The sequence below is a fragment of the Diorhabda sublineata genome, chromosome 2 (assembly GCF_026230105.1).
Source record: "Diorhabda sublineata isolate icDioSubl1.1 chromosome 2, icDioSubl1.1, whole genome shotgun sequence".
Classification (NCBI taxonomy): domain Eukaryota; kingdom Metazoa; phylum Arthropoda; class Insecta; order Coleoptera; family Chrysomelidae; genus Diorhabda; species Diorhabda sublineata.
This window is the reverse complement of record NC_079475.1, coordinates 13,468,577-13,493,455: the sequence shown is the minus strand read 5'-3', so window position 1 is coordinate 13,493,455 and position 24,879 is coordinate 13,468,577. Positions and strand designations below refer to the sequence as shown.

Below are 24,879 nucleotides of genomic sequence, written 5' to 3'. Positions count from 1 at the left end.
GGAGCAATAATCATAATGCTGTGCGGTTAATTTTTCTGAAACAAATTAGCAAATGCATGGAATAATGCTCTTTTACAACAAATACTGTCGTTTTTTATCTAGTTCGACATAAAAAAATGTCAGCAAATACTATAATATTTGTTTTTGTAAATAATAATTGAAACAGATCGGAATCAGAATTGACCGTTCTACGTTGCTCTAATGAAACAGTGGCGAGATGTCCAATTATTCCGAAAAGCGGGCGATTTGCTTCGAAGTGCTTCGGGTGCTAACAATTTTTGCTTGATTTGCCCCGTCTTAAAAGATCCATACAGTCAATTACTGTTCACTTTCGTATTTATAAGCATTCCTCATTTGTTGCCTGTCATTTGTTGAAATTTTCAGCATTTCTTTGCATCAACCGACACGAGCTATTTTAAGAGATTATCAAATTATGGGGTATCCAGTTCGAAATAAATCTTTTTGACATCCAAATGTTCATGAATTTATGCGAGTGGAACGCAAGTATGCCTCAATCTCAAGGTATGTCTTATGACGATCTTGCAATATCATTTTACGTAAAGCATCAATGTTTTCTGGCATAATAACCGATTTTGGACGACCTTTTCTGATAAAATGAATGTTTCGAGTTTCTGTAAGCAACTGAAATAGCACTCGTATGGCAACACATTCTGCGTACGTTCACCGATAAAAATATCAAATTTAACAAATTCACATCAGTGTTGCTATATCTCAAAAGTTGAATAACAAACCTCGTATCGTGGACTTACAACTAGAAGTGACCAAGTGAAAAATTAAGGTTTTTCTTAAATTGGAATAAAAGTTTAGACGTAGTACAATCTTCATAAATATAGAAAAAATAGTAGTTCGTAATGAATATTATAATTATTATAAGATGATTAAAAAAATCAAGTATCGTTATTTATCAACGCAAGTAATTTTTTTGAGCTCCATAAACCGCAAGAAGAAAGCGTATTCTTTCTGTAATTATTGTTTGAGGTGTGGAATCAATTTATGTAAATACTTTAGCGCAGTCAGTGAAATCTTTTTTTTTTTTCGAATAATTTAAGTTCTGACATTTTGCCCCTTCTGTACATTGCTGACGAAGTGTCGCAGCCAGTTATCGCATGTAAAAATAGAATATAGTTTTGGCATTTGAGTTAAGCAGATAAACTTTTTGAAGAATATATTTCTGTTTGCTGTTGAGATCTTCTAGGTTTCAGAAAATGAACATCTTCACCAACTAGAATTGTTGTGTTTATTGCATTGAATTGTTCTATTGCTATTTTAACTATGAGGACATGAGCTTGTTTCACAGCAATTTTCCGACCACAATCTTACCAGCACATTTCTCGACTGTATATTTATTTCTGGGGTATAATGATGTACCCAATCTTCATTTATCTAAATGAGATTCAATTAATACTTGTACTTATCTAATTATCTTCTTCTTATGTGTATTAGGCGTAGTCGCCTGTTTTATCTTCGACATCCTTGCCTCACATCCTGCTTCAAGGTTGTCGCTCCATCTTTTTCTGGGTCGGCCGGTACTCCTTCGGCCCAATGGGGATTTATCGCACGCTATCTTGACCAGTCTGTTGTTATCCATACGACATAATATGTACTTATTCCATTCTTTCTTTCTTGATAGAACCCATTCGTTGACGCCATATATTTTGCACAATCTTCTGATGTTCTCACTTTTTTCCCTGTCCAACAGGGTTCTACCGGCTATCATGCGTAGCATTTTCATCTCTACTGTTTTCATCATTCTTTTGGTTTTCGCCGTTTCTGGCCGTGTCTCTTCGGTGTAGGTCATTATGGCCTTGTATATACTCGATTTGGCACATATTCCGATATATTTATTTCGCCATATGGTTTCGTTGAAACATGCTGCTATTCTTAAGGCTTTAGTTGTTTGCTTACTTCGTTTTCTACGTCTCCAAATCCTGAAATCTCGATTCCTAGATATTTGATTTCATTACTTGGTAAATTATCTAGCTTACATCTTACCGGAGTTTTGGATTTATATGTGCAGTTAAACACATGTAAAAGCCTCTTAATATCATCCTAATTTTTTGCGACTAGCATCATCATCTATACATAATATTGTAATATTTCGGACCCCCATCTGTTACCCCCTTTGCTTTCTTACTTTCTTGATTATTTCGTCCACAATGATATTGAAAAGGAAGGAGCAGCTCAAGGAGTCTCCCTTTGTGTACTGATACTTGCTCCTTTAGCACTCCGTTCACTTTGGCTTGGATTTTGCTGTCCATGTATATATTTTCAATGATTTTTATTAAGTCATTTGTTTATCGTATAGTAAATGTACTATGTCTTTTAGTTGTACTCGATCGAATGTTTTTTGTAGATCTATAAAGCACATAAATGCTGGTCTGTTGTACTCAATCGATTTTTCTATGATCTGCCTGATGACGAATCTATTTATCAGATTTATATAAAATTATGTCAGATGACGTCAACAACATAGCCGTGGCGAAAATATTTTCAGCATTTTTGAAAATCAATTAAAAATTAAAAATTTTTCGTGTATTTGTTGTATCCCTTCGGGAAAAAGGATGAGATTTGAATCCCGAGATAACCCGTGAAAAGTAGAAGCTCATCTTGATCTGTTGTATACTTAAATACTTTTTGAAAAATTTCATAATCTAAATGTTGAAAAAGCAATCACGTTGAGTGTCGTTCGGAAACTCCACCAAATTATAGTGGAATTGCCTATGATGGCATCCTTTCTTTAAGTGGGTGGATGCCATCAGCTAACACGAAAATAAGGATTTTCTGTTAAATCTCTGTGTCATCGAAAATCAAATAAAACCTGAAAAATATGGGAAATGAACGTACTAATGAAAGTAATAGAAATTAGAGACTTTTATAATTTCTATTTCAAATTCGAAATTTCCACCTAAAATGGAACGTGGTGTTCGGAAAGTAATCAAAATCAAAAATAAGAATGTAAAAATAAAAACGATTTAGGCACGTTCCGTGGCGTGGCCATCGACCTATTAAATTTTTCGTCATATTTTATTCTAATTTTATCATTAATTATTGTGAAGTACAAATATAGATTATGTGAGACCTTTCAAGCATACCAAGCATCTGATTTCGAAGTGATTTTATAGAAATTTTAGAAACGGAACGGGATAACCCCTGTAACAGACTAGGAAGGTTCATATAGTTCAAAGCTTTAGTATTTTTTCTTCAACGTTTTTAATTCAAACAAAATCAGTTGTCAAATTGTTTTTTTTTTCAGTTTTTATTAGAATATTTTAGCGTCTACTGCTTTCAGCACGGTGCACTCACACCTGTAGTACGAAATAGATCATTATGAATAGTTGATAATAAAGTACCAAGATAAAACGAAGAAAATTTTGTATTGGTAAGAATTCGTGATCATGATTTAAAAGGTATAGAAAATTGAATAAATAATAGTGACGCGATCCTATTATTGAAAAAATCGGACTAAGGGTATAATACTTTTTATAAAACGTTTATATTGGTTTCAATAGTTCTTGAACATAATTTTCAATAATTCTGGGCTCAAATTAGGAATAAAAATTTCTCGATAAAAATTCGCTTCGATTAGTGCAATTTCGTTACAAATTTGCTATTCCGTCTTGATACAAACTGATCCAAAATAAATTTGTTGAAAATTGATTTTTATAAGTTCAATTCTGTCAAAAATTTAAACTTATAAATTTAATTTCATCAAAACTTAAGTTTTTCAAATATAATTTGATAAGAAATATGTTTTTAGTTAATTAAGTGTATTATAAGGTTTTATAAAACTAATTTCTTCAAAAATAGGTTTAATTGAGTTCGATTGTGTCAAAAATTCTAATTCATGAATTTAATTTCCACAAAAATTCAGTTTTCCAAATATATTTTGATAGAAAATTTGTTTTTATTTTGGTTCGTGATTTGGTTTTACAAAATTAATTTTTTTAAAATTGGTTTTTTTCAACCGAATTGTGTCAATAATTTGTTCAAAAATTGATTTTTGCAAGTATAGTTTGATGAAAAATTCGTTCAGTTTGATCACAAATTAGCTTTTCCATGTTCAAAAATGTCAATAATTTGCTTTTCAAAATTAATTTGATCACAAATGGGTTTTTCTTAGATCAATTTGCTTAAAAATTCAATGTTATGAGTTTCATTTGACCGAAAAATTATCCTTTTCAAGTATATTTTGATCAACCCAAGCCTAACCTAACCTAACCTAAGCTAATCTAACCAAAAATTATCCTTTTCGAGTTTATTTTGATCAACCCAAGCCTAACCTAACCTAACCTAAGCTAATCTAACCAAAAATTATCCTTTTCGAGTTTATTTTTATCAACCCAAGCCTAACCTAACCTAACCTAAGCTAATCTAACCAAAATTATCCTTTTCAAGTATATTTTGATCAACCCAAGCCTAACCTAACCTAACCTAAGCTAATCTAACCAAAAATTATCCTTTTCGAGTTTATTTTGATCAACCCAAGCCTAACCTAACCTAACCTAAGCTAATCTAACCAAAAATTATCCTTTTCGAGTTTATTTTGATCAACCCAAGCCTAACCTAACCTAACCTAAGCTAATCTAACCAAAAATTATCCTTTTCGAGTTTATTTTGATCAACCCATACCTAACTTAACCTAACGTAAGATAAGCTAATCAAAAATTATCCTTTTCAAGTATATTTCGATCAACCCAAACCTAAACTAACTTAACACCTAAGCTAAGCTTACCAAAAACTATCCTTTTAAAGTATATTTCGATCAAAAATTTTACAATTTCAATCTCATGAAATTTTTTTATTCACGTGAAATTTTGTAAAAACGGTTTTCCTGAATATAATCACACGTCTAGTACTCGATTTGATCGATTAATTACACTCACAAATACGAGGTGTCGTTATTAAATAACGAGAATGGTGATACAAACAATTTTATTTAGATAGTTTTTTTCTGTCAGTTCGTTCAAGACGCGCGCAGGTTTTTCGGATTCAACAAACTCAAATCTTGTTCCGATTGTGAGGATTTTAGGTACCAATTTTTCCCACTCTTTTTGATTGTCCTTCTGGAAGGTCTCGTACTTCATCGATATGTTGAGAAGTTAAGGGCTGAGGCACAAGAGCAGGTTTACATTAAATTTACCTGTGTCTTTGAATAGATTTCTTCTGCGTCCATATACTCTAATAAGGCCTATTGGAATACTCGCAAGTATGTTGCCAAAATTATTAAAGATCGTTATATAGAATCTTCTCACTAACATCTTGTAAGTACAACTATTACTCCTACGTTCAATTTTTTTTGGTGTTTGAATGTTTTGTTGGAGTGGTGCTTGTGGTGGTGACTCAAATAATTGCGTAGTCTCTAGAGTTTATGTATTTTTGAACATTAACAAACATAAAAAACCTTTATAGAAAACTCCAAACGTTTGTCATCTTATTTTAAACACAAAGGGTTGAAATTTTTTTGGACATATTTTCAAATTATGCTGCCTATAGAACTGACTTGGGTTAATCAGACAGTCCTTGACTGGGCATGAGAAAAAAACGCAAACCTAAAATAAGTACAATATAATCAACTAACACTCTCTATTATATATAAATAAAATATAGATGTGTAAATATTTATATCTTTACATTTTAGTTGTCTGACCACATTTTAACACTAAACACTTTTAGGTTTGAAAATAACTCTGTACGTGAATAAACCGAAAACGCTTCTTCACGATTGAGCACATGATACTCGTATAATGAGATTAACAAATTGCTGTTGCTAGACATCCAACCCAGATCAACTACGCATCCACTATATTATGTCAAATGTCAATGCTGTTCTGTGTTTGTTTGGACATTCCTTCCCGCACCAGCCAGTTTCAGTACCATGCTTCAGGCTAAACAGCTGACATTCGTTAACCTTTGGCACCTGCGTAGTTTTTCTGTAGTAACATTAGTCTCGTTATTTAATAACCAAACCTCGTACACCGATTTATCATCTTCATACACCGAATTCATTAAAACAGATTTGTAAACCTGGGAAAATGTAGTTTTTTTACGTTAAAAAATTGAAAAGTAATTGAATATATGAAATATTTTGTAGGACTTACTAAACGCACATCACAGTTCACAAGATCATAATTTTGAATGGCTTTAGATGCTTAGTACAAAATATTATATAGTTTATATGTAGATGGGATATTCAGAATTAGCAATATATAATTATACTAATTAATCTGTTTGATTGTGTGTTTTCCTACTTTCTACAACAACCCATCATATTATTCTTTATAGCACAGCAATCCGATGAAAGAATGAAAAAGTCAAGGAGGAAAAAGTGAACGTAGTTAGATTTCAATTTCAATAGTCGATACCATGAGCGTAGAAATGCTTGGAAAAATCTAGCTAGAATATGAAAACATGAATATTTTTCATATACAGGATGTCCCACGACGAGTTAAAACTATCTGTTTATGGCAAAATACTTATAGTGAAATCATGAAAATTTCTACGTTTGGGTTTTCAGGTACGGTATTTTTAACTAAAATATTTTCAAAAATGGTCGACTGTAACCTCGATATTTTGAATGGAACACCCTGTATATTAATACATTTTTGGAATCTACCTAAAATTTTAGTATACTTTTGTCTAGAAACTTTTTTCCAAAAATGCATACTTGCTCATAATGAGTTATTGATTTTTTTTAAAATTTGACCGTTGCAGACGCTTATAAATTATTTTTTTTATGAGGATAACCTTAAAGATATGGAAATGGTTTTTATTCGGTTGCTCTTAGCAAGGTCAGACGTATTTGAATCTATGTTGAAAAATTTTAGATTTTATACATGGTGTGTATAAAAAGTTTTCAAGTTTAACTTCATAAATATCAAGTTTATTTATGTTTTTAAATAGACCACCCGGTTTTTTCCATTTTAATGCATTCAGTGGTAAAAAATAAGGCAACTTCATGTATATTTTCTCATACCTAAGCCTTACCGTTATTCAGATATTAAATGTTTTGTTAAAATTTTTAGAGATGCAAGTGTGGTCTAAATTTTAATTTGACCCGTTGATTCGAGCACTTAGAAATAAAAAATTATTTTTTTTATCTGGTTAAGGTCTGTAAAAAAAATCAAATCAAATTGTGTTTACTAATCCTATTCCAACTTTTTGTCGTTTCCGAAATATTTGAGGTTTTAAATTATTATTGTATTTTTGAACAAGTTTTAATTTTTTTATGTATACTTTTAGTAGGCTATGTAATAAATGACACTTATTTAACTGCCATTAGTCGATAGTTGATACTTTAGAAAATCGTTAAAATGGGTGGTTCTCAGTTTAATAACGAATAAATAAAATTTATACTACACCTGCAACAAAAATTTACAAAAAACATTTAATATCTGGTAAAGTTTGGGTATAGGTAAGTATAGATGAATTTGCCTTATTTTTCACCTCTGAATGCATTAAAATAGGAAAAACCGGGTGGTTCTATTAAAAAAAATAAATTCGATATTTATGAAGTTAAACTTTGAACACTTTTATTTGCACCTTGTATAAAATGAAAAATGTTTCAACATAGATTCAAATACGTCTAACGTTGCTAAAATCAACCGAATAGAAATCATTTTCATATCTGTATTCTCGTAAAAAAATAATTTATAAGGGTCTGCAACGGCCAAATTTTTTACAAAAAAATGAATAACTCAAAAAGTACGCATTTTTCGAAAAAAGTTTTCAGTCAAAAGTATACTAAAATTACACGTAGATTTCAAAAAACTATTAATATACAATGTTCCATTTGAAATAACAAAGTTACAGTCGACTTTCGGTAGAACCGTCGTGGGACATCCTGTATAAAAACAATTTTGTTTATGCTTCAAATATAATTCCAAAATATGAGTGGAATGATAGTGAGTTAGTGAAAGTACACAAGTTGATATGGATTGTTGATCTTAAAAAAAATAATGTTCGTGTGGTTATCAAAGAAAAAGGTTACGAACCAAATAAAGAAATATTTGTTAATAATAAAAAAAATTAATACGCATACATTCTTATTTAACCAGTTATCCGAATATAGAATCAACCTGTTCAACCCATCATGGTAGAAATCAGATACCTGTTAATTGAGTTAGGTTTTGGCTGATATTTCCACATTCCTATCTGAAGAGAATCGTGTATTGGATAGAAACGGGGAAAATGGAGGGTGATTTGTGCAGCTTTGGGAGCCAGACAATCTTGGAAGAAATTAATACTTTTACTCAATATTCGCAGTCAGTTTCGTCATAGTAACTATCAAGATAGCATTATAATATCATAAGCACATAATAAGCTTACAATGGAATTGGTATTTTGGTGTGTTCCAAATTTTTAGTTCCGGTTTTGCTTAATGATAGAACATGCTGAAGCTCTATAAAGATGTGATCCATGATATGCTAGTGGTAACGCTGAAGAAACTTGAGACTGCTCATCATTGGCGTGATTTTGTTTAGTTTCAGCACGTAAAACCCATTTATGAACGATATGGTGAACACTACCATAACTATGCTTTAGCTTTGACGTGGCTTCACGTAGTTAAGAGTTAACTTTCGATCTTGTGAATCATTTCTTTAATTCGTACCGAGTTTATTTCGTTCTTCGTCTGTAGTTTACTGTAAATATACACACTAGAACTCTCTTCTAATATATCTACTATTATAATCATCCTGAATCGACTGAAAACCTTTACTAGCTATCATCACTTCAGCTGTATGAGAAGTATCTTCATCTATCGTAATTATAGAGAGATAAATTTATTCATTATCGGCTGGCTTTTCATACTAGTTAAAATCAATAAATGTTAATCAATAATTCGCGTTGATTTAAAACAAATAATGAAAATAAGTGTCTTGAGTAAAAATCATCTAAATTGATTCCCATAATGTTATCTGTACGAAAAGAAACAACAAAATTAATCATTCGAAGTCAACAAATATGATTTCATTAATTCCTGTCAAACTTGTCAATAATATCGTAAGAAAAATATGAAATCGTCAGGTTAACATACCCAAAATGTGACTTATGAATCCCTTCACAATTTCCAACGGTTTTCATTTGTGAATAGCTAGATCTAAAGGTACTACATTTATCATTGCATATTTTACAATGAAAGATAAGTTTATTTATTGAAATCTTGATACACAATTTCACTAATACGATTATCAAACAGAACCTGAGCGTCCGAAATCACTCAAAATTTAGTGAGAATTTCTCAACGCATACGCAATTATTTCCCAACTTATATTGAGTGCTGACAACTTTAGGTTGAGGACGTAAACTTTTCAGACAACCCTCAAATGAAGTATCATCAACGGTTTTTCCATTAAATTATTTGTTTCAACATAAAATATTTCTTATCCAAGCAATTCGAAAATTTTAGATAACAGCTGTCTAAATACGGCTTTTGCACTATCACATGAAGATGCTGCGGCTAGTAACCTTTTTTTCTGATCCTTTTTATGTAATGAGTATCTTATGCAGAACAAATAGAATAGTCGAAACTTCAGCTAGATATTATCTAAACTGTATATATAGTAAACATTTTTCTTTGTAATAATTCGATTATCTTTCTCGAATAGAAATTTTTTTTGTTGAAAACTGTTGATATTTGCATTCATTTCATCCTCACACATACAGATGAAAGAAAAGTGCTTTCAAAATTTTCTAAAACGGTTTTCAAAAGAAAATTTTCTATTGCTTAATTAGTGAGGAGCTTTAGTAGTCAGATCGCTTTGAATAGCTTATTAACTGCTTTTTTCTCTAGTCCCAAGATTTGAAAGCTCAACTATCATAAAATATTTTAATGTATATTTAACTTTGTGAAGAAGTTCGTTTCGACTGGGAAAAAGCATAGATCTCAATAATAAATAAATAATTCCTTGTCGTTATGAAAAGTAGAAAATACTTCTACGTCCTTTAGAAAAAATGCATTACAACATGATCTTAGTATTCAAAAAAAGTATTTCTCTATTACCGAAGGGGATAAATACTCGTTTTGACATAAATATCATTCTTATGTCGGTATGATATGAAATTGATAGTTTTCGAATTTTTTCTGTTTAATTTTATAGTTTGTTTGATAGTTCATTATTCAAAGAGCGATTATGTAGGTAACAACTCACATAAACGAAGCTTGCAACATGTTGATAGTTACCTATGAAAAATTGAGTTGTAACTACTAATTTTGGGTAAAAATAAAACTGTTTTAGAAGCCAGTAAAGTAAATACGCGGAAGTGAATTATGCAAGTTTCCTTTCATAGTGGTCTCATATGTATATTAATTTTAGACGACGCCATCTGAAAGTTAATCGTTCTGTATTTATTTACATACTGAAATCTGCGTTTTGAGTGTTCCATGTAGTGAAAAGGATAGTTCCGTACTGCAAAGCACTTTCGGGATGCTCTGGAGTAGACAACTTTAACACATTCCTCAAATGTGACTCTAGCCACTTCAAAGTTGACATTTGACAGTTTCACTTCGATAATTTTGCATAACCTTGAATTTTTAATTTTCTGAAATTATTTGCTTTATCCGAAGTTTTATCTAAATTAATGAATAAAAATGAATGATGTTGAAAAAGAAAACATCAGCGATGAAGAGCTACTGGAATCCACGCCACCTGACCTCGCCGAAGAAAGTAATGCGGTCGGACAAATAACTATTGATGTACTTGCTGTCTAAAGGGTTATAGGATTATATATTCTATGTGCAGTATCTGCCTCATTGTTTTCGGAATCATCAACGTATTTCTCAGCCACCGCTAAGGTGTGCTCACTGCTCTGTTACAATTAAACAGTCCAAAGTATGAGGGTTAAGACAATTACCAATTTAATTTTTTTAATATCAAATTAAACTGACCAAATATCCATATAAACTGACCAATTATAAGCGAATGTTTCTCGGCCGAGCGTAGGTGGAGTTTTTCGCGAATAAAGTGCTTGCCCTAGCCCTAGCCCTGATCAATTAATGAGAACAACTGACATTTTATAATTTATTTCCAACTTTTCAAATGGTATAATTGGTTAAACGAAATTTCTCTCATGAGGTGCTAAGATCGCGTAGCTAATAGTTGGAATTTCTGGAACCTTTAGTGATATTCATACTGAAGGCACAGTTGACACAATCACCTTTTGCTTTTGTACGATTAGTTCGATAAGTGGACTCTATTTAACTGGGTTTTTATTCTTTTCTTTATGATTATTGATAACTGTATGAGACTCGTTTTATTGGATATTAAAGAACGTTGATTGATGTTCACTATACGTTCAAAGAATTACTACTGCCTAGTCAGCTATGATACCGAGCATTATTTACCCCTAAATAAAATACAGTATAATAATCCCCCATATAAAAATCGACAAGACTAACCCTCACACTTACACTTTCTAACTTCAGAGACTGAAGACTTACCTGTTTTGTGCTAAATTATCCCAAAAATAAACCTTCTTAGCCACTCTTACATTTAGCAATTCCAAACGCATCCAACAACGTATTATTGGATACATTTTCTAACGATTTTACTCTATTTATATTTATTTTATGATTAAGACTGGCAGGGTGATCGGCAATATTCGATTTTTAGGTCTGTCCATATTTCAAAGGAGCCATGTGCTCTTTAAACCAGACAATAAAGAATCTCTCTCTCTGTCCAATATACTTTCCATCACAATCACCACATCTAAATTCATATATACCACCCTTTTGCAAATTTGTTTTTTTTCCTTAGGATTGCCCATTAATAGATTGTTGGATGCTTTTGGAAGCATTGAAATAGTGACGAAGGGCCAATTCATTACAGCCCACTCAATAGTTTAGTGGTCAAGGAGTAAATGTGAAGATACTCGCTGGAATTAATTTTCGCTAGAGAAGGTTTATATTGGTAGGAAAATTTAGTATAAAACAGGTAAGTGAAGTTAAACGGTTTTAGTTTACTTTCAGTTTCTGAAGACGATAACTTGGTTATCGAAACGCGCGTCAGACAGTGTAATTGCGAGTGTTGGTGTGAACAGATTTTTCAATAATAATGGGTTTTTCACAGTATCCATTTGAATTCTATTAAATAATTTCATTAAATTCATTATTACATCTAGCTCCCACGGTTCAAAAAGGTCATGCGTTCAAATTTGATTTGACTATCTTGCATAAATCACTTCAGTCAAATTAATATACTAGTTGGGTTAGAAATGAAGAATAACTGATCTAAATGTGGAATTAATATTATTCAGATAAGATACCTTGAAAATTGTATCTCAAATCTTGGGGCTACTTTGTGAACTAAATTGAGCTCATTTTCACGATTATTTTTTTGAAGGGGTCTAACTGTGACTTCTGGCAGTGTGACAATAAGAAAAGATGATAATAATTTGATTGGAATTAGTATCGGAGGTGGATCGCCGTTGTGTCCTTGTTTGTATATAGTTCAAATATTCGACAATACAGCAGCTGCTAGAGATGGAACATTACAATCAGGAGATGAGCTCGTCTCAGTTAATGGTCAATCAGTTAAGGGAAAAACGAAAGTGGAAGTCGCCAAAATGATTCAGTCCGCAAAGGTATGTTACTATTTTTATAAGAAATTGGTTCTAATCTTATATATTAAAAAAATTGATGATTTCCATTCCGAGTCCGATCAGGCGTTCTACCCAACCGATTTGCTTAATTTTTTTTTTTCAATGAAAGGTATTGATACCCAGATCAGCTATCAACCATCGGATTTCATCTAATTTTCACCATTCTCAAGTTATACTCAAATGCGATTTCCTCCTGTACATTACTTATGGGAGTTTTTCACCTACACACGTTCTATCCTCAATATCTCAGGTTCTATTAAAGACAGAGACTTCGTTTTGGTTTAAGAACACTCGCTAAAACACCTTCTTTCTTTTGAGTTTTTAAACACTTAAATTGGTTGAGTTGGAGATGAGCTAGGCGCGGACATTCAATGTGGAGTTATGGATTTTTGATCTATATCTCAGGTTCTAGTATAGCTACAGAGTTCGTTCTTTTCTATTATAATGATTTCTGATACTTAATGGATACTTAATGGATTCGATGCGAGCGAAGCCGCGGGTAAAAGCTAGTTGTTTCTTATATACAACTATTAAACACATTCTGTGAATAAAACAGAATGATATAGTTAAAATATTAGCAACTACTATCAGTCAGTGGATCAGTATTTGGAAGATATTGGAGCAATTCTAGGAATTTCCAAATTACCTTTTGTTTATATTCTTTATACAATGGTCAACTATTTTAGTTAGATGTTAAAAAATTTCCCATTATTTAAGAATGAAGAATTTTTTTGTCATTTGCAGACCATTATTGACAAATATGTTCTGAAATATCCTAATTATAAGTAAAAATTTATATAGCACTGATTTAATCTAAGCAAAGAGAAGAGTAGTAGTAAAAGAGAAAGAGCAATTCATGTCCAATGGAAAAGGTATTCTAATAACTATTTTGAACTATTTAATATTTAAGCTACCGTCAGCTGGGGTAATATTGGCCCAAATCTAAAGCTATGTTATGGTTTTATCAGCTCCATATTTTTTGACATTGATTATATCAATGTATCTTAATGTGTAAGCAAACATTATATCATCAAATTAAAACCATATTGAGACCCCTCAATTATTTTGCAATATTATACTGAATTTTTTTAATCTTTGGGCCAAAGTTGGTTTGAATTGGGAAAACTTTGTCCCATACTTTCAAACCATATAAAACCTTTGTTTAGTATTAGTTGGGCTAAAGTCAAATAAGTTAAAATATATTAGTTTGTGTTTTTACCTGCTTTTACTTCAAAAACATCTATTAAATGATGAGAAATGGGAATAAATGAAACGGACATCATATTATTGAAAAAAATTGTATTGTACAAAAAAAGATATCGATTTACATCATATTTACATACATATATTTACATACTAATTGACCAGTTCTGACACATGGACCTGGTTCCTCTTTGAAGCTATTTTTGGAGGATTGATCTCCTGACAAATATCCATCCAGTCGTAAGTCAGGCAATCTTGTGTTACTGACCAGCGCCATAACTTGAGTCTTTTTTCCATGCATGTGTTTTCTTTGAAGCACTGGTAGAAGGATTGTTTGCTACTTCTAAGATGGCTGCTTCAACCTCTTCAAATGCAATACTCTTGCCAGCAGACACTTGCAATTTTTTCTGCCGTCTTCTCGGGCCATTTTTAGATAGAAAATTAAGCTCTTTTCTTCTCCAACTGTCCCATCAAAGCTTCTCCTATAGACTCTTTATCCACGGGCTGGTTTTCTGGAAGACGGTCTAGTAGTCTTTGTTTGATTAAGGGATGGATTCCACATTTGGCAAATCCAGCCGTCAAATTGTCTCTTCGTTTTTCTTCCAAACTTGCCATTAGTTCTTTTAGCAATCGGGGAAACAAATCTTTAGGGATCGTTGCAAATTTGGATCCTGAATCTGACTCGTTCCACTTGCGAAAGACGTCACGTCACGATCTTTTCATTGGTCCAAAGAAGGCAACGTATAATGGTTGCATTAGATGTGTTGAATTCGGAGAGAGATAAATGAACTTTATATTATTCTCTTCAGAGAGCTTAATCACATGCAAACTGACGTGAGAAGATAAGTTATCTCCAATGATAACTTTAGGACCATCTAGATTTTTAACATCTGATAACAATGTTGACTGGAACCAATCTTCGAAGCATACTGCATCAAACCACCAACTTTTAGAGCGATTATATCGAGTTCCTTTAGGAGCATTCTCAGTCCATGTGAACCACAAGTGCTCAGCTCTATAGACAACATATGGAAACAAGAGGTTGCCTGCAGCATTCCCAGCCATCATTATTGATGTTGCACTTTTGTTGAAATTGCAAATGTTCTCCACGTATTTTGCTCCTCTCTTACAGATAACCTTTTTGTTCCCAGGGTCGTCAGTAAGGTTCGTGTCATCGTAATTGAATATATTATTTAGGGGAACATCTTTAACCCCTTCTTTGAGGTTATCAATGTAATTTTCGATGAAAGAAGCATCTACTTCGGCTCTGACCTTTTTGATATTGGAACTTATCCTACGAGTCAGATTCTCATGTCTTTTTTAGAAGGCTTTTGTTAATTCATAGCCAGGGAAATTGTTTTTGAACTGACAAATGTAGACACCTCTTTTGTCCAAATAGCTTTTGACAACATAACGAAAATCCATTTCAACTACAGGGAATCCATAGTCTGACATTTTAATTAAAAGTTGTTCGAAAACATGCTCCTCTTCATCACTAAAGATCTTTTGTATGAGTCCCTTTAAGTTTGCTCTTTATCGTAGATCTAGGTATATTATACCTTTTTTCTGCAGCTCTTTGGGTTAAGTCACCTGACCTAATAGCCTCTAAGCACTCCTCTAACACTTCTGGTTTGCAATTGGCGTAATTTCTTGTTCCAAGAGGTTTTATTCAATTTCTTGGCATATTTCCTGCAAAAAAAATTCAAAAATTAGTGCTTACAATTGTAATAAAAATATTATAAGTGGTTTTGTGTAAGAAACTGCTTATAAAATACTACTCAAGTATTATACCTATCGATAATATGAGTCTTGGGATAACTTTGGCCCAGTCACCATCTTGGGCCAAAGCTACCCCAACTACTACGCTAAAGTTATCCCAACTCTGGGCCAAAGATGTCATGAAATAGTAAAATCGAATTATTTTGTATATAACAAAGGTAACAGCATTATTACACCAAAAATACTTGAAACAATTGAATATATAATATTATTATACACTTGCCTGCTAGTAGCTCTTCAGGAATTAGCGTTCACGAGTAAAAGTTGGGAGACAACAAATTTCACCACTTTCTCACAGTAAAGATGGGGCAACACTGGAGTGGTTGTGAGATATGGAACTAATCTCTCACTTCATCAACAGGTGGGCTGTGGTGCTACCTATCCAATAATGGGTAAACTAGGTCGATAACACATCATATGATTACAATACAGCACAGCAAAACTTTTTCTAACTTTGGGCCAATGTTCCCCTAAAAGTCCAATGTTACCCCAACAGACGGTAACGATTAGGACCTAGTTTATTTAAGATGAACAAATCAACAAATTAATACAAATTCAAAGCAGTTTAGCAGTTTGCAAAGTCAAAAAATGTCTACTACTATCGAAGCCAATAGCGATACTAACAACAAACTGATTACTGATGGTTTCCAACCCACCTAACCCAAAATTCAACGATACAACTTCAAATAATAATAATTAGTACTGTACTATTTGTCACGTGATATTGGTCACATTGACGTAACTTTAGAAGCAGGTAGTGCGTGATTTTTATTGAAGCTATTTTAAATACAGCGCTGAAACGAACATCTATTTTCGTAAAGGAAAGAAATCTTCTGTGGCTCACAAAGAAATATGTTGAGTTTATATTTGAGTTTTTATTACTTAACAGAGCACATGTGTCACAATTGGTATGAAAAATTTCGTTCTGGAGATTGTTCCCCCAAATATGAGCAACGTTCTGGTCGGCCTACTGAAGTTGATGATGACCAAATTGAAAGATATTAATTTAACGCAAAGAATCACCATTTGCTATTTAAACGAAATAAAACCGACCCTTTCTTGAAAAGAATCATCACTGGTGGTGAGAAATGAGTCCTGAACAGTAGCATAAATTCGAAAACGATCATGGAGCTAACTCGATGAACCAGCAGAAACCGCATTGAAGGCTTTGGTAGGATTACAAAGATGTTGTGTTTCTTGAGCTGCTTCCAAGGAATCAAACGATCAATTCTGATGTTTACCATCAACAATTAATTGAACGGGATGAAGCAATAAAAAACGGCCAAATGGTCAAACATTCACAAATAACGATGACCTTCGATCGTACTCAGTTCAGTTTTTGGCTGATAAGGACCAGAAACTTTATGAGCACGGAGTCATGAAGCTGAAATAAATCTTCTTATCACATCCTCTCGAACAAAATGATAAAATTAAAAACCTTTTGGAACCGGTTGGTGTAGATAAAATCCCAGTTCTACTAATTAAAAATAAATTGTATGAACAAATGGCTTCACCATTATACTTATCATTTCATAAATCAATAACAAAAGGTTTTAATAGTATTTTTAAAAGCTGTACTAAATATTTAGTTAAAAATTATCGTCCTATTTCTATAATTATCCATGTTGATTGTTTATGATTAGTTGATCACAGATTACAAGCACATTATTAATAAGAAGCATTAAGCAGGGTCCACACTATGCCGGGCGGATACGTTCGGGCCGGCACGACGTCCACACCGAAAACGAAGCCGACCGGGTTATTTCTACCTACATTATAGTTTAATTGTAACTGAAGCCGCTCGGGGCCGCTCGGCACGTCCCCACTCTATATTTTTGTTCGGCTCGGCTCGGCTTCCTTTGATCTGTACCTACTTTATGCGGGTTGGGATCGGCATAAATGATATTAAACTCTTATGTTAAATTGTTCATAACCTCATTGATTACCAGTCTTCCATATTTTAAAGTTTTTATTACTAATTATACTGTTATAAATTATTATCAAAATTATTTCTTGTATAAGTGTTATACATCCCTCAACTCAGTTTCTAAGCATGTCGATATTAATTTATTTCATAATAGACTTTTTCTAATAAGTTGAAAAACCATAATTCAAAAATTACATTTCAATCAGATAGTTAGACAGATATGTACTATTATTTTCTTCTTAATTATATTTAAAAAACGTGGTAATTGACTTTACACAAATATCAAGAATAAACCCTCGGCCAGTTAATTATATACATTTTATTTTCCTAGCTAGTTTTCAATTCAAATTATAATTATAGATGTTCATCAATCGTTCGTGAAGGAATTTATGTACAGAACATATTATTCTGAACAAACCATGCACAACGGACGTGTCCATAATATATTTAGAATACGTTCGGTTTCATTCCCTTTCCATATAAATAAATCGATGAGATTTCAAATGATTACTGTCATTAATCAATATTGAATTGACACCAAAGATACATTTTTATCTTGCATAAACAAATTTAAAAATAGAACATTTTCTAAAAATAAACTCCTAATTTCGTTCCTGATTGAAATAACTTTCAATATGTTGTTTGAATGTCGCAAATAGCATAATCAGAAACAATTGAAATTATTGCTTTTATTTAAAACTACTATCATGATCTTTGAGCGTGTTAGAAAAATTAGCACGGATGATGAGAAAAAATATTTTTGACTTCTTCAATGATGTAAATAAAAAATACATGTTAAACTACCAATATATTTATTATGAGGGTGATTCGATATATAAACGGGAGTTGTGCTATAAAAAATTTTATTATTAAGCTACGGAGCTGAAATTTTTTACAGTTTTTGTCCTCGTCACACTCCACATAATTTGTATTGTGTAGTAGTATAGTTCTTCCAATATCAATTGCAGATTATAAAAACCCTCGCCGACAGTTTTGTAGGCGTAGATACCTCATTTTATAAATTTATTATTTTAATAAATACTTTTAGAAATATGTATACCTTATGCGAGAAAGTATTCGTTAAAAAGCAATCGAATCATTATAAATGGGACGGTATTATAAGCCTTTATTTAGACAGAGTAAGGGCGTTTGGTTTAAATAGGGTACCAGACATGAACTGAGTCCTTTTTGTACCTCATTCGTTTTTTTATGGAAAACGAAATTTCAAAGCAAAAACCATGAAGGAAAATAAATTCTTTGCAAATAAATCAGAAGAAAAAAACATTTTCATTCTAAAGTATCTTTATAAATAATAATTGTAGTCAGAATCGTCTGAACTAGCGTCATAATTTGATTGAATTATGGTTGTAATGGGGATGATACCACATACTCATCTTTCTCTTTGATAACATATTTAACACAGTTTTTTCAAAGCTCCTGGTGGTCTGCTGCTAGAACTTTCTTCACGAGTTCCATCAAACGTCTTTATTCAGTTCTGGAGACTGATTACATTTTCGTAATTTTGATTTTACGTTCGCCCATATTAACTCTATATATATGAAACATATATTCCGAATTTAAATTTTATGGGCGCATTAAAATTGACACACCAGGCGCTAGTTTTGAATTTCCTCGAATTTTTATTGTATATCCAACTATTTTCAAATGATTCGAAATCATTTGATGATTGCTACCCAGTGCATCCCCGATGTTTTGACATTTTACATTCCAATCTATGTCGAACAGAGGCAATATTTCATCGGATTTTTAAGTTAGAAGACGTCTGAACACAACTCTATGCACGGAAAACAGCACAAATTTATTTCGAAGTCTGTAATGCGTTGTACACTTTTTTTATAAAGAGAGAGCATTATATAGCGTTTTTTTTTAATTCCAATTTTTTTTGAATGATAATAACATAAAAACTACTCACTCTCATCATATAATCTACTACTATAATAGGAAAATACTTTTTAGATCAAAAATAGATTTGTAATGGCAAACGATTTGAACAATTGTATGTTATTTATAATAATAGTAAAAACTTATTTATTAATTTGTTTTCCCCTTCAATGTAATTCCTGTGTGCAGTGATATACCGGCGGAATCGTTGAACCATTTCTTGCCAGCAGTGATAGAACTCCTCAACTGTTGTAACTTTGAAGAAAGAAATTTGATTGGCTCGTAAAGTTCCAAAATAACATTCTAATGACATATGTTTCAATATCAGGAAACAGAAGAAGTTGCAGGGACTCGAACTGGGATTCAAGTTTATAACAATCTACTCGAGTTTATCAATGGATAGGTTTATCTTTTGAACGTCCAAATCGTTTCGTTTAATATGTTATATGTTATGTTAAATATTTGAATTTAACTGTTTACACATCATCCTTATTATTAAACGACTAATCTGATTCCTCACAAAATCAACGTTTCTTTAATTTTTGAAATTTGTGGCTTCCTCAGAAATATCGTCTCAATCTTCTAAAGATGCTTTGTCCCTGCATGAAACTTGTGTTCTCCATAAATATCTTTCTGTATGTTAACTTTTCAAAAGTTACATTCGGGGATTTACCAGTTCTTATATAAAACTTGGCTGGAAATTATGATGCCAGATTTTGTAACATTCAGCGAAAACAATTTGAAGCGGTAGTTGTCAGTTTCATTACTTTCAATTCATACAGTGAATACGTTTGTAAGGATCGACTTTATTGATCTATCTCATATCTATTTTTTGAGTCCAAAGCTATTGCTTAATCTGTTTTCGTTAATCAACATTAAATCTGAAAAGTCTACAACTGGAACTTATCATATTATGAAAAATCAATTAATTTCGATAAATTAGGGTACCAAACATATGAAATATTCATATTTATCTATATTCCCTGTATTTAGGATGAAGTTATCATTAACTACAATAAATTGCACGCTGATCCTGGACAAGGCAAAAGTTTGGATATCGTTCTAAAGAAAATGAAGCACCGATTAGTAGAAAATATGAGTTCTTCTACTGCTGACGCTCTGGGACTTTCGAGAGCAATTTTATGCAATGATACTTTGGTAAAGAAAATGCAGGAATTACAGGACACCGAAGTTATGTATAGAGGGCTGGTGGAACACTGCAAAAGGATGTTACAAGTAAGTTATGTATGAGATATGAAAATAATATTAGCTATACATATCAATACTTCTCTTATGAGATTTATACCCTGAGAAATCTCTTGTAAAATTAGAAAGAAAAAGCATTTCAATTACTCTAAGTGTATTTGTTACAATTTTTTTTATCTCTACTATAAATAACTTTGAAAAACACAAAAAAACTAAAGGGGATAAATAAATATTTTCAGTCATGTTATTTAGTAGTCAACTAACCTGTAAAGTTTTAGAATTCACTGGATTTACCGGGAATGTCATCACATAATTTGCGATTGGAGATTGGCTCACTTATAATTTTCCTTCGAAATTTGAAGGCTCCGAAATTGTGTCATGGGACGCGATTGGTTGTAAAAAAATCATGGGTAACATTCTTGAAGCCACTATTACAAGTGGAAAATTTCAAAGCGAAGTTGTCCTTCTACCACGGATCCCAATGATTCTTTCAGATTCACCTATACGATTCAAAAGTTTACAATTTCCAATCCGCTTGGCATTTGCTATAACTATAAATAAATCACCAGGTCAAACAATGAGGATTTGTTGCCTAGATCTACAAAAACCATGCTTTGCTCACGGTCGATTATATTTTGCGTGTTCCAGAGTTAGAAAACCATCAAATTTATTTGTCCATACCCCTCGAAGATTAACCAAAAATAATTTACATCCAATGGCATTACCATAAATTAAGGTTTTGTATAATTTAATAAATACACATGTTATAAAATAGTTTGAGTTTCAACAAGTTTAATTTTTTTATTCACACAGCCTCTAAATTCAACTTCCCTCGTAGAATACACATACTCACACGCTGACGATTGGTCGAATTGTGATATGTAATGACGTTAGATATTTTTTTGAATTTAAGAGGTGTGTAGAAGACAACACAAATAATACAAACTTTAAATTAAAAATTCATTAATACATACGTTAATTTCATAATTCCTGACCTGATAATATTCAATTATAACCAAAACTGTTTTTATTTCTAATAAATGATTTACTCTTGAAATTAAAAGTTGGGTACGTCATGCTAACTTATATAAGACCATAATATTATGAATGATATTTATTTCTGAAATTCCGTTCTACATCATTCAGGTTATCGGCGTTTTAATATTTTATTGACATCATCAAATGCTGCGCGTCGAAGGATACAGATTGCTCTAAATAATTATGCAACTAATCACTTTTCCAAATATTTATTGCTGTTATTAATAAAAGAAAATTAAACAAAAAAAGTGAATTTGAAGGGTTCTAAGAAAAAAAAACATATATCAAAATTCTTTTAGTACTTCAACAATTTCAGAAGATAAGGAATATACATATTTTTGGCAAAATTTTTTAGTTGGATTATTGGTTTAGTTAAATATTTACTTGAGAATAAAAGTGAATAGTTTATAAAGCAAGTAAATGTAACGTTGTAAATTATGCTTAACTGTATTAAAATCTGAGCTGAAAGGATGTTGAGTCGTTGTAGAACTGAATCTTTACACATAGTTTGAACTTGCTACATCGATTCATTTTCGATCAGATACGTACATTATTAAAATTACGTATATTATAATTAACAAGTTCAAAAATGTGAAAAATAGAGATAAATATCCTGAAAATATTATCTATACCTCATTCGATTCAAAATCAACTCCAGAAAAATGTTTTTGAAGGATTCTGGTGCAGGTAAAAAATTGACAAATATTATTAACAATATAAGATGAATAAAGTATTTCGTTTTTCATTAATAACTCGGAAAATATTAATATAGGAAAAAATAACTTTTTTATAACATAAAATGTCATTTTCAAAATTTGAGAAAATTCTACTATCTTCTTAACATTTGAAAAAATCGATTCCTGTAGAAAAAAATAGTTTAATTCCTATTATTCAATTGTTAACCAACAAATTTTTTGCCAATATCCGTTGACCTAAATAATGGAATAAAATGTATAAATAATTGGCCTGTGAATTGGCCTATGAATTTGAAACTTTGTGGAGCCCTTTTGATATACATACTTCATAAGATCTTGCGATAAATTTCCATAAAAGATTATTAATTTGTTAATTAAATACCTAAATAATGTTGATGAATTTTTTTCAACTAAGATTTAGCTATGCCAATGAACAATGGCAATAACTTACATGGGTAATGAATTTTTTTCTTAGTTTGTTTTTAAAATGGTTTTAAACACACATAAATTGATAATTTTTGAGATTTTTTTTTACTATTTTGTTATCCACTGAAAAACCTGATTTCTTGGAAAAAATTTTTTCGTAATTTTAATTTTTAATTCTTTATTAGATTTTTTATCTATTGTTTAAATAAATAGTTAAGAAATAATTTTGCTTCTAAGAATCATAATTTACACCTTTAAATAGATTGGCAAAAAAAATTTATTGATTATTTAATTGTTATTAGCTTAATAATTTGTTATGAACAAATATTTACCAATAGTACATACAAAAATGCAAATGTGAGATAGAGTTCCGGGAATCAAAACTTTTTTGTCGGATATTTCTTTCTCTTTAACGAGCTTGCTTCAAAATTTCTCAAATATTAGTATTTTTTGAGTTATTAACGAAAAATTAGATACCATTTTTTTTTCCTTTTTTTGTTAATAACAATTTGAATTTTTTTCACACCAAAGCCCTTCAGATATATTTTTCTAGAGGTGTTTCCGATCGCTTATATTTTTAGGACCTTTATTTCTACATTTCACATTTTCGAACTTGTTGACTAGAGTAGTAAGATATAGATATAGATCTTCCAATATCAATTGCAGATTGTAAAAACCCTTGCCGACAATGTTGTTTGATCTACCTTATGCGAGAAAGTATTCATTAAAAGGCAATCGAATCATTTTATATTGGACGGCATTGTAAGCCGTTATTTTTACAATTTCACTAAATTGTAGCCATTATTATACCTCGTTAACTTGCTATAACTATATCAAATTAAAAAAATAGATAGACGAGTAAAATGTTTCTGCCCGTAAGGGAGTTTGGCTTAAACAGGGTACCAGACGTGAACTGAGATCTTTTTATACTGTTCCCTTTACATAAACTATAAATTGCCCTATGTATAAAATCTTGACTAGCTTTGTCAACTGATTTCAGTTCTTCTTCACATTTTTTTCGGTTTTGTGCATAATCCACAGCAACCTCTTTCGTGACTACTCGATAAATGGAAAATTTATTCACCCTAGTTAATTCGGCAATTCTTATTATGATATTTTCCTCTTTTAAACATTATAATATATTTAAAATAAGTTGCTGTGTTAAATGAATCTCACAAAACGACGCCACTGCTTATCGCAGACTCTCTGATAGGAATATTTCGAAGAAATTGTATATATACGCCTTCCTACAGCTATGGCTAATAGAAATGCATTGATGCTTACGATTTGATGTTTTCATTGGTAAACAATTGAGATAATGGGTCCACGTGGACTGACGGTTTGTTACATGTTTGATTTTTGTTTGTTGCTGGATTTTGTTTGCATTTGTTTGCATAACTGTCTTCTGAAATTGATATTTGAAGAACTATACTACCTATCAATAACTGTCCATGCAAAAGTACGAGTAAATCCCCATTTATTTTCATGGTCTCCGCTACCATAGGTATCAAGCAACGAGTACATCAACCTTGTCCCTATTCTTTATCTCTACTATTAACCTCGTGTTTTATTTCTATAAGTACAACGAATTTCTTCACTGTTAGCTTTGTAAACAAAATGTGTATATAAAGAATATCAAAACTAGTATGGAATGGAATCTTTGAATATTCTAATATTCACTAATACGAATATTTGATTCTTATTGGGTATAAGCTTTTCTCTGATCATTTCTAAATTTTTTTATATATAGTTTCTATTATAATAATACTTTATTCACGAGTGTATAATGGAAGTTATTATTCACGAGGGGAAGTTTACTGCCACGAGTGCTGGCTAGTGGAATGAAACACCTAGTGAATAATAACTCATTATATGCGAGTAGAATACCATACTTTATCTACGACTATTATCTAAACAGTATTTATTCATAGTTATTAATAACCCCTGTTACCAGTTGAAAATGAATACACCATATTATATACTTTCCTTTTCCTTTCCGGCAATAAATTTGATTTAGCAACTTCAGGGGCTTCTCTAATTTCTGGTGGTGTGAAAGAACAGTTACTTTCGTTTTTTATATCCATT

At 31.5% G+C, this 24,879-nt stretch overlaps 1 protein-coding gene across 5 annotated transcripts in view; it reads left to right on the top strand.

The window, feature by feature from the left end:
* The window catches only part of LOC130440512 (PRKCA-binding protein), a 39,094-nt gene that overhangs the window by 7,259 nt on the left and 6,956 nt on the right, over nucleotides 1–24,879 (top strand). For all 5 annotated transcript variants that reach the window (XM_056773738.1, XM_056773737.1, XM_056773735.1 and 2 more), the window contains 2 exons: nucleotides 12,360–12,600; nucleotides 20,423–20,665. In XM_056773738.1, coding sequence (XP_056629716.1) covers nucleotides 12,360–12,600; nucleotides 20,423–20,665 — 484 coding nt within the window. The remainder of the gene's footprint in view (nucleotides 1–12,359; nucleotides 12,601–20,422; nucleotides 20,666–24,879) is intronic.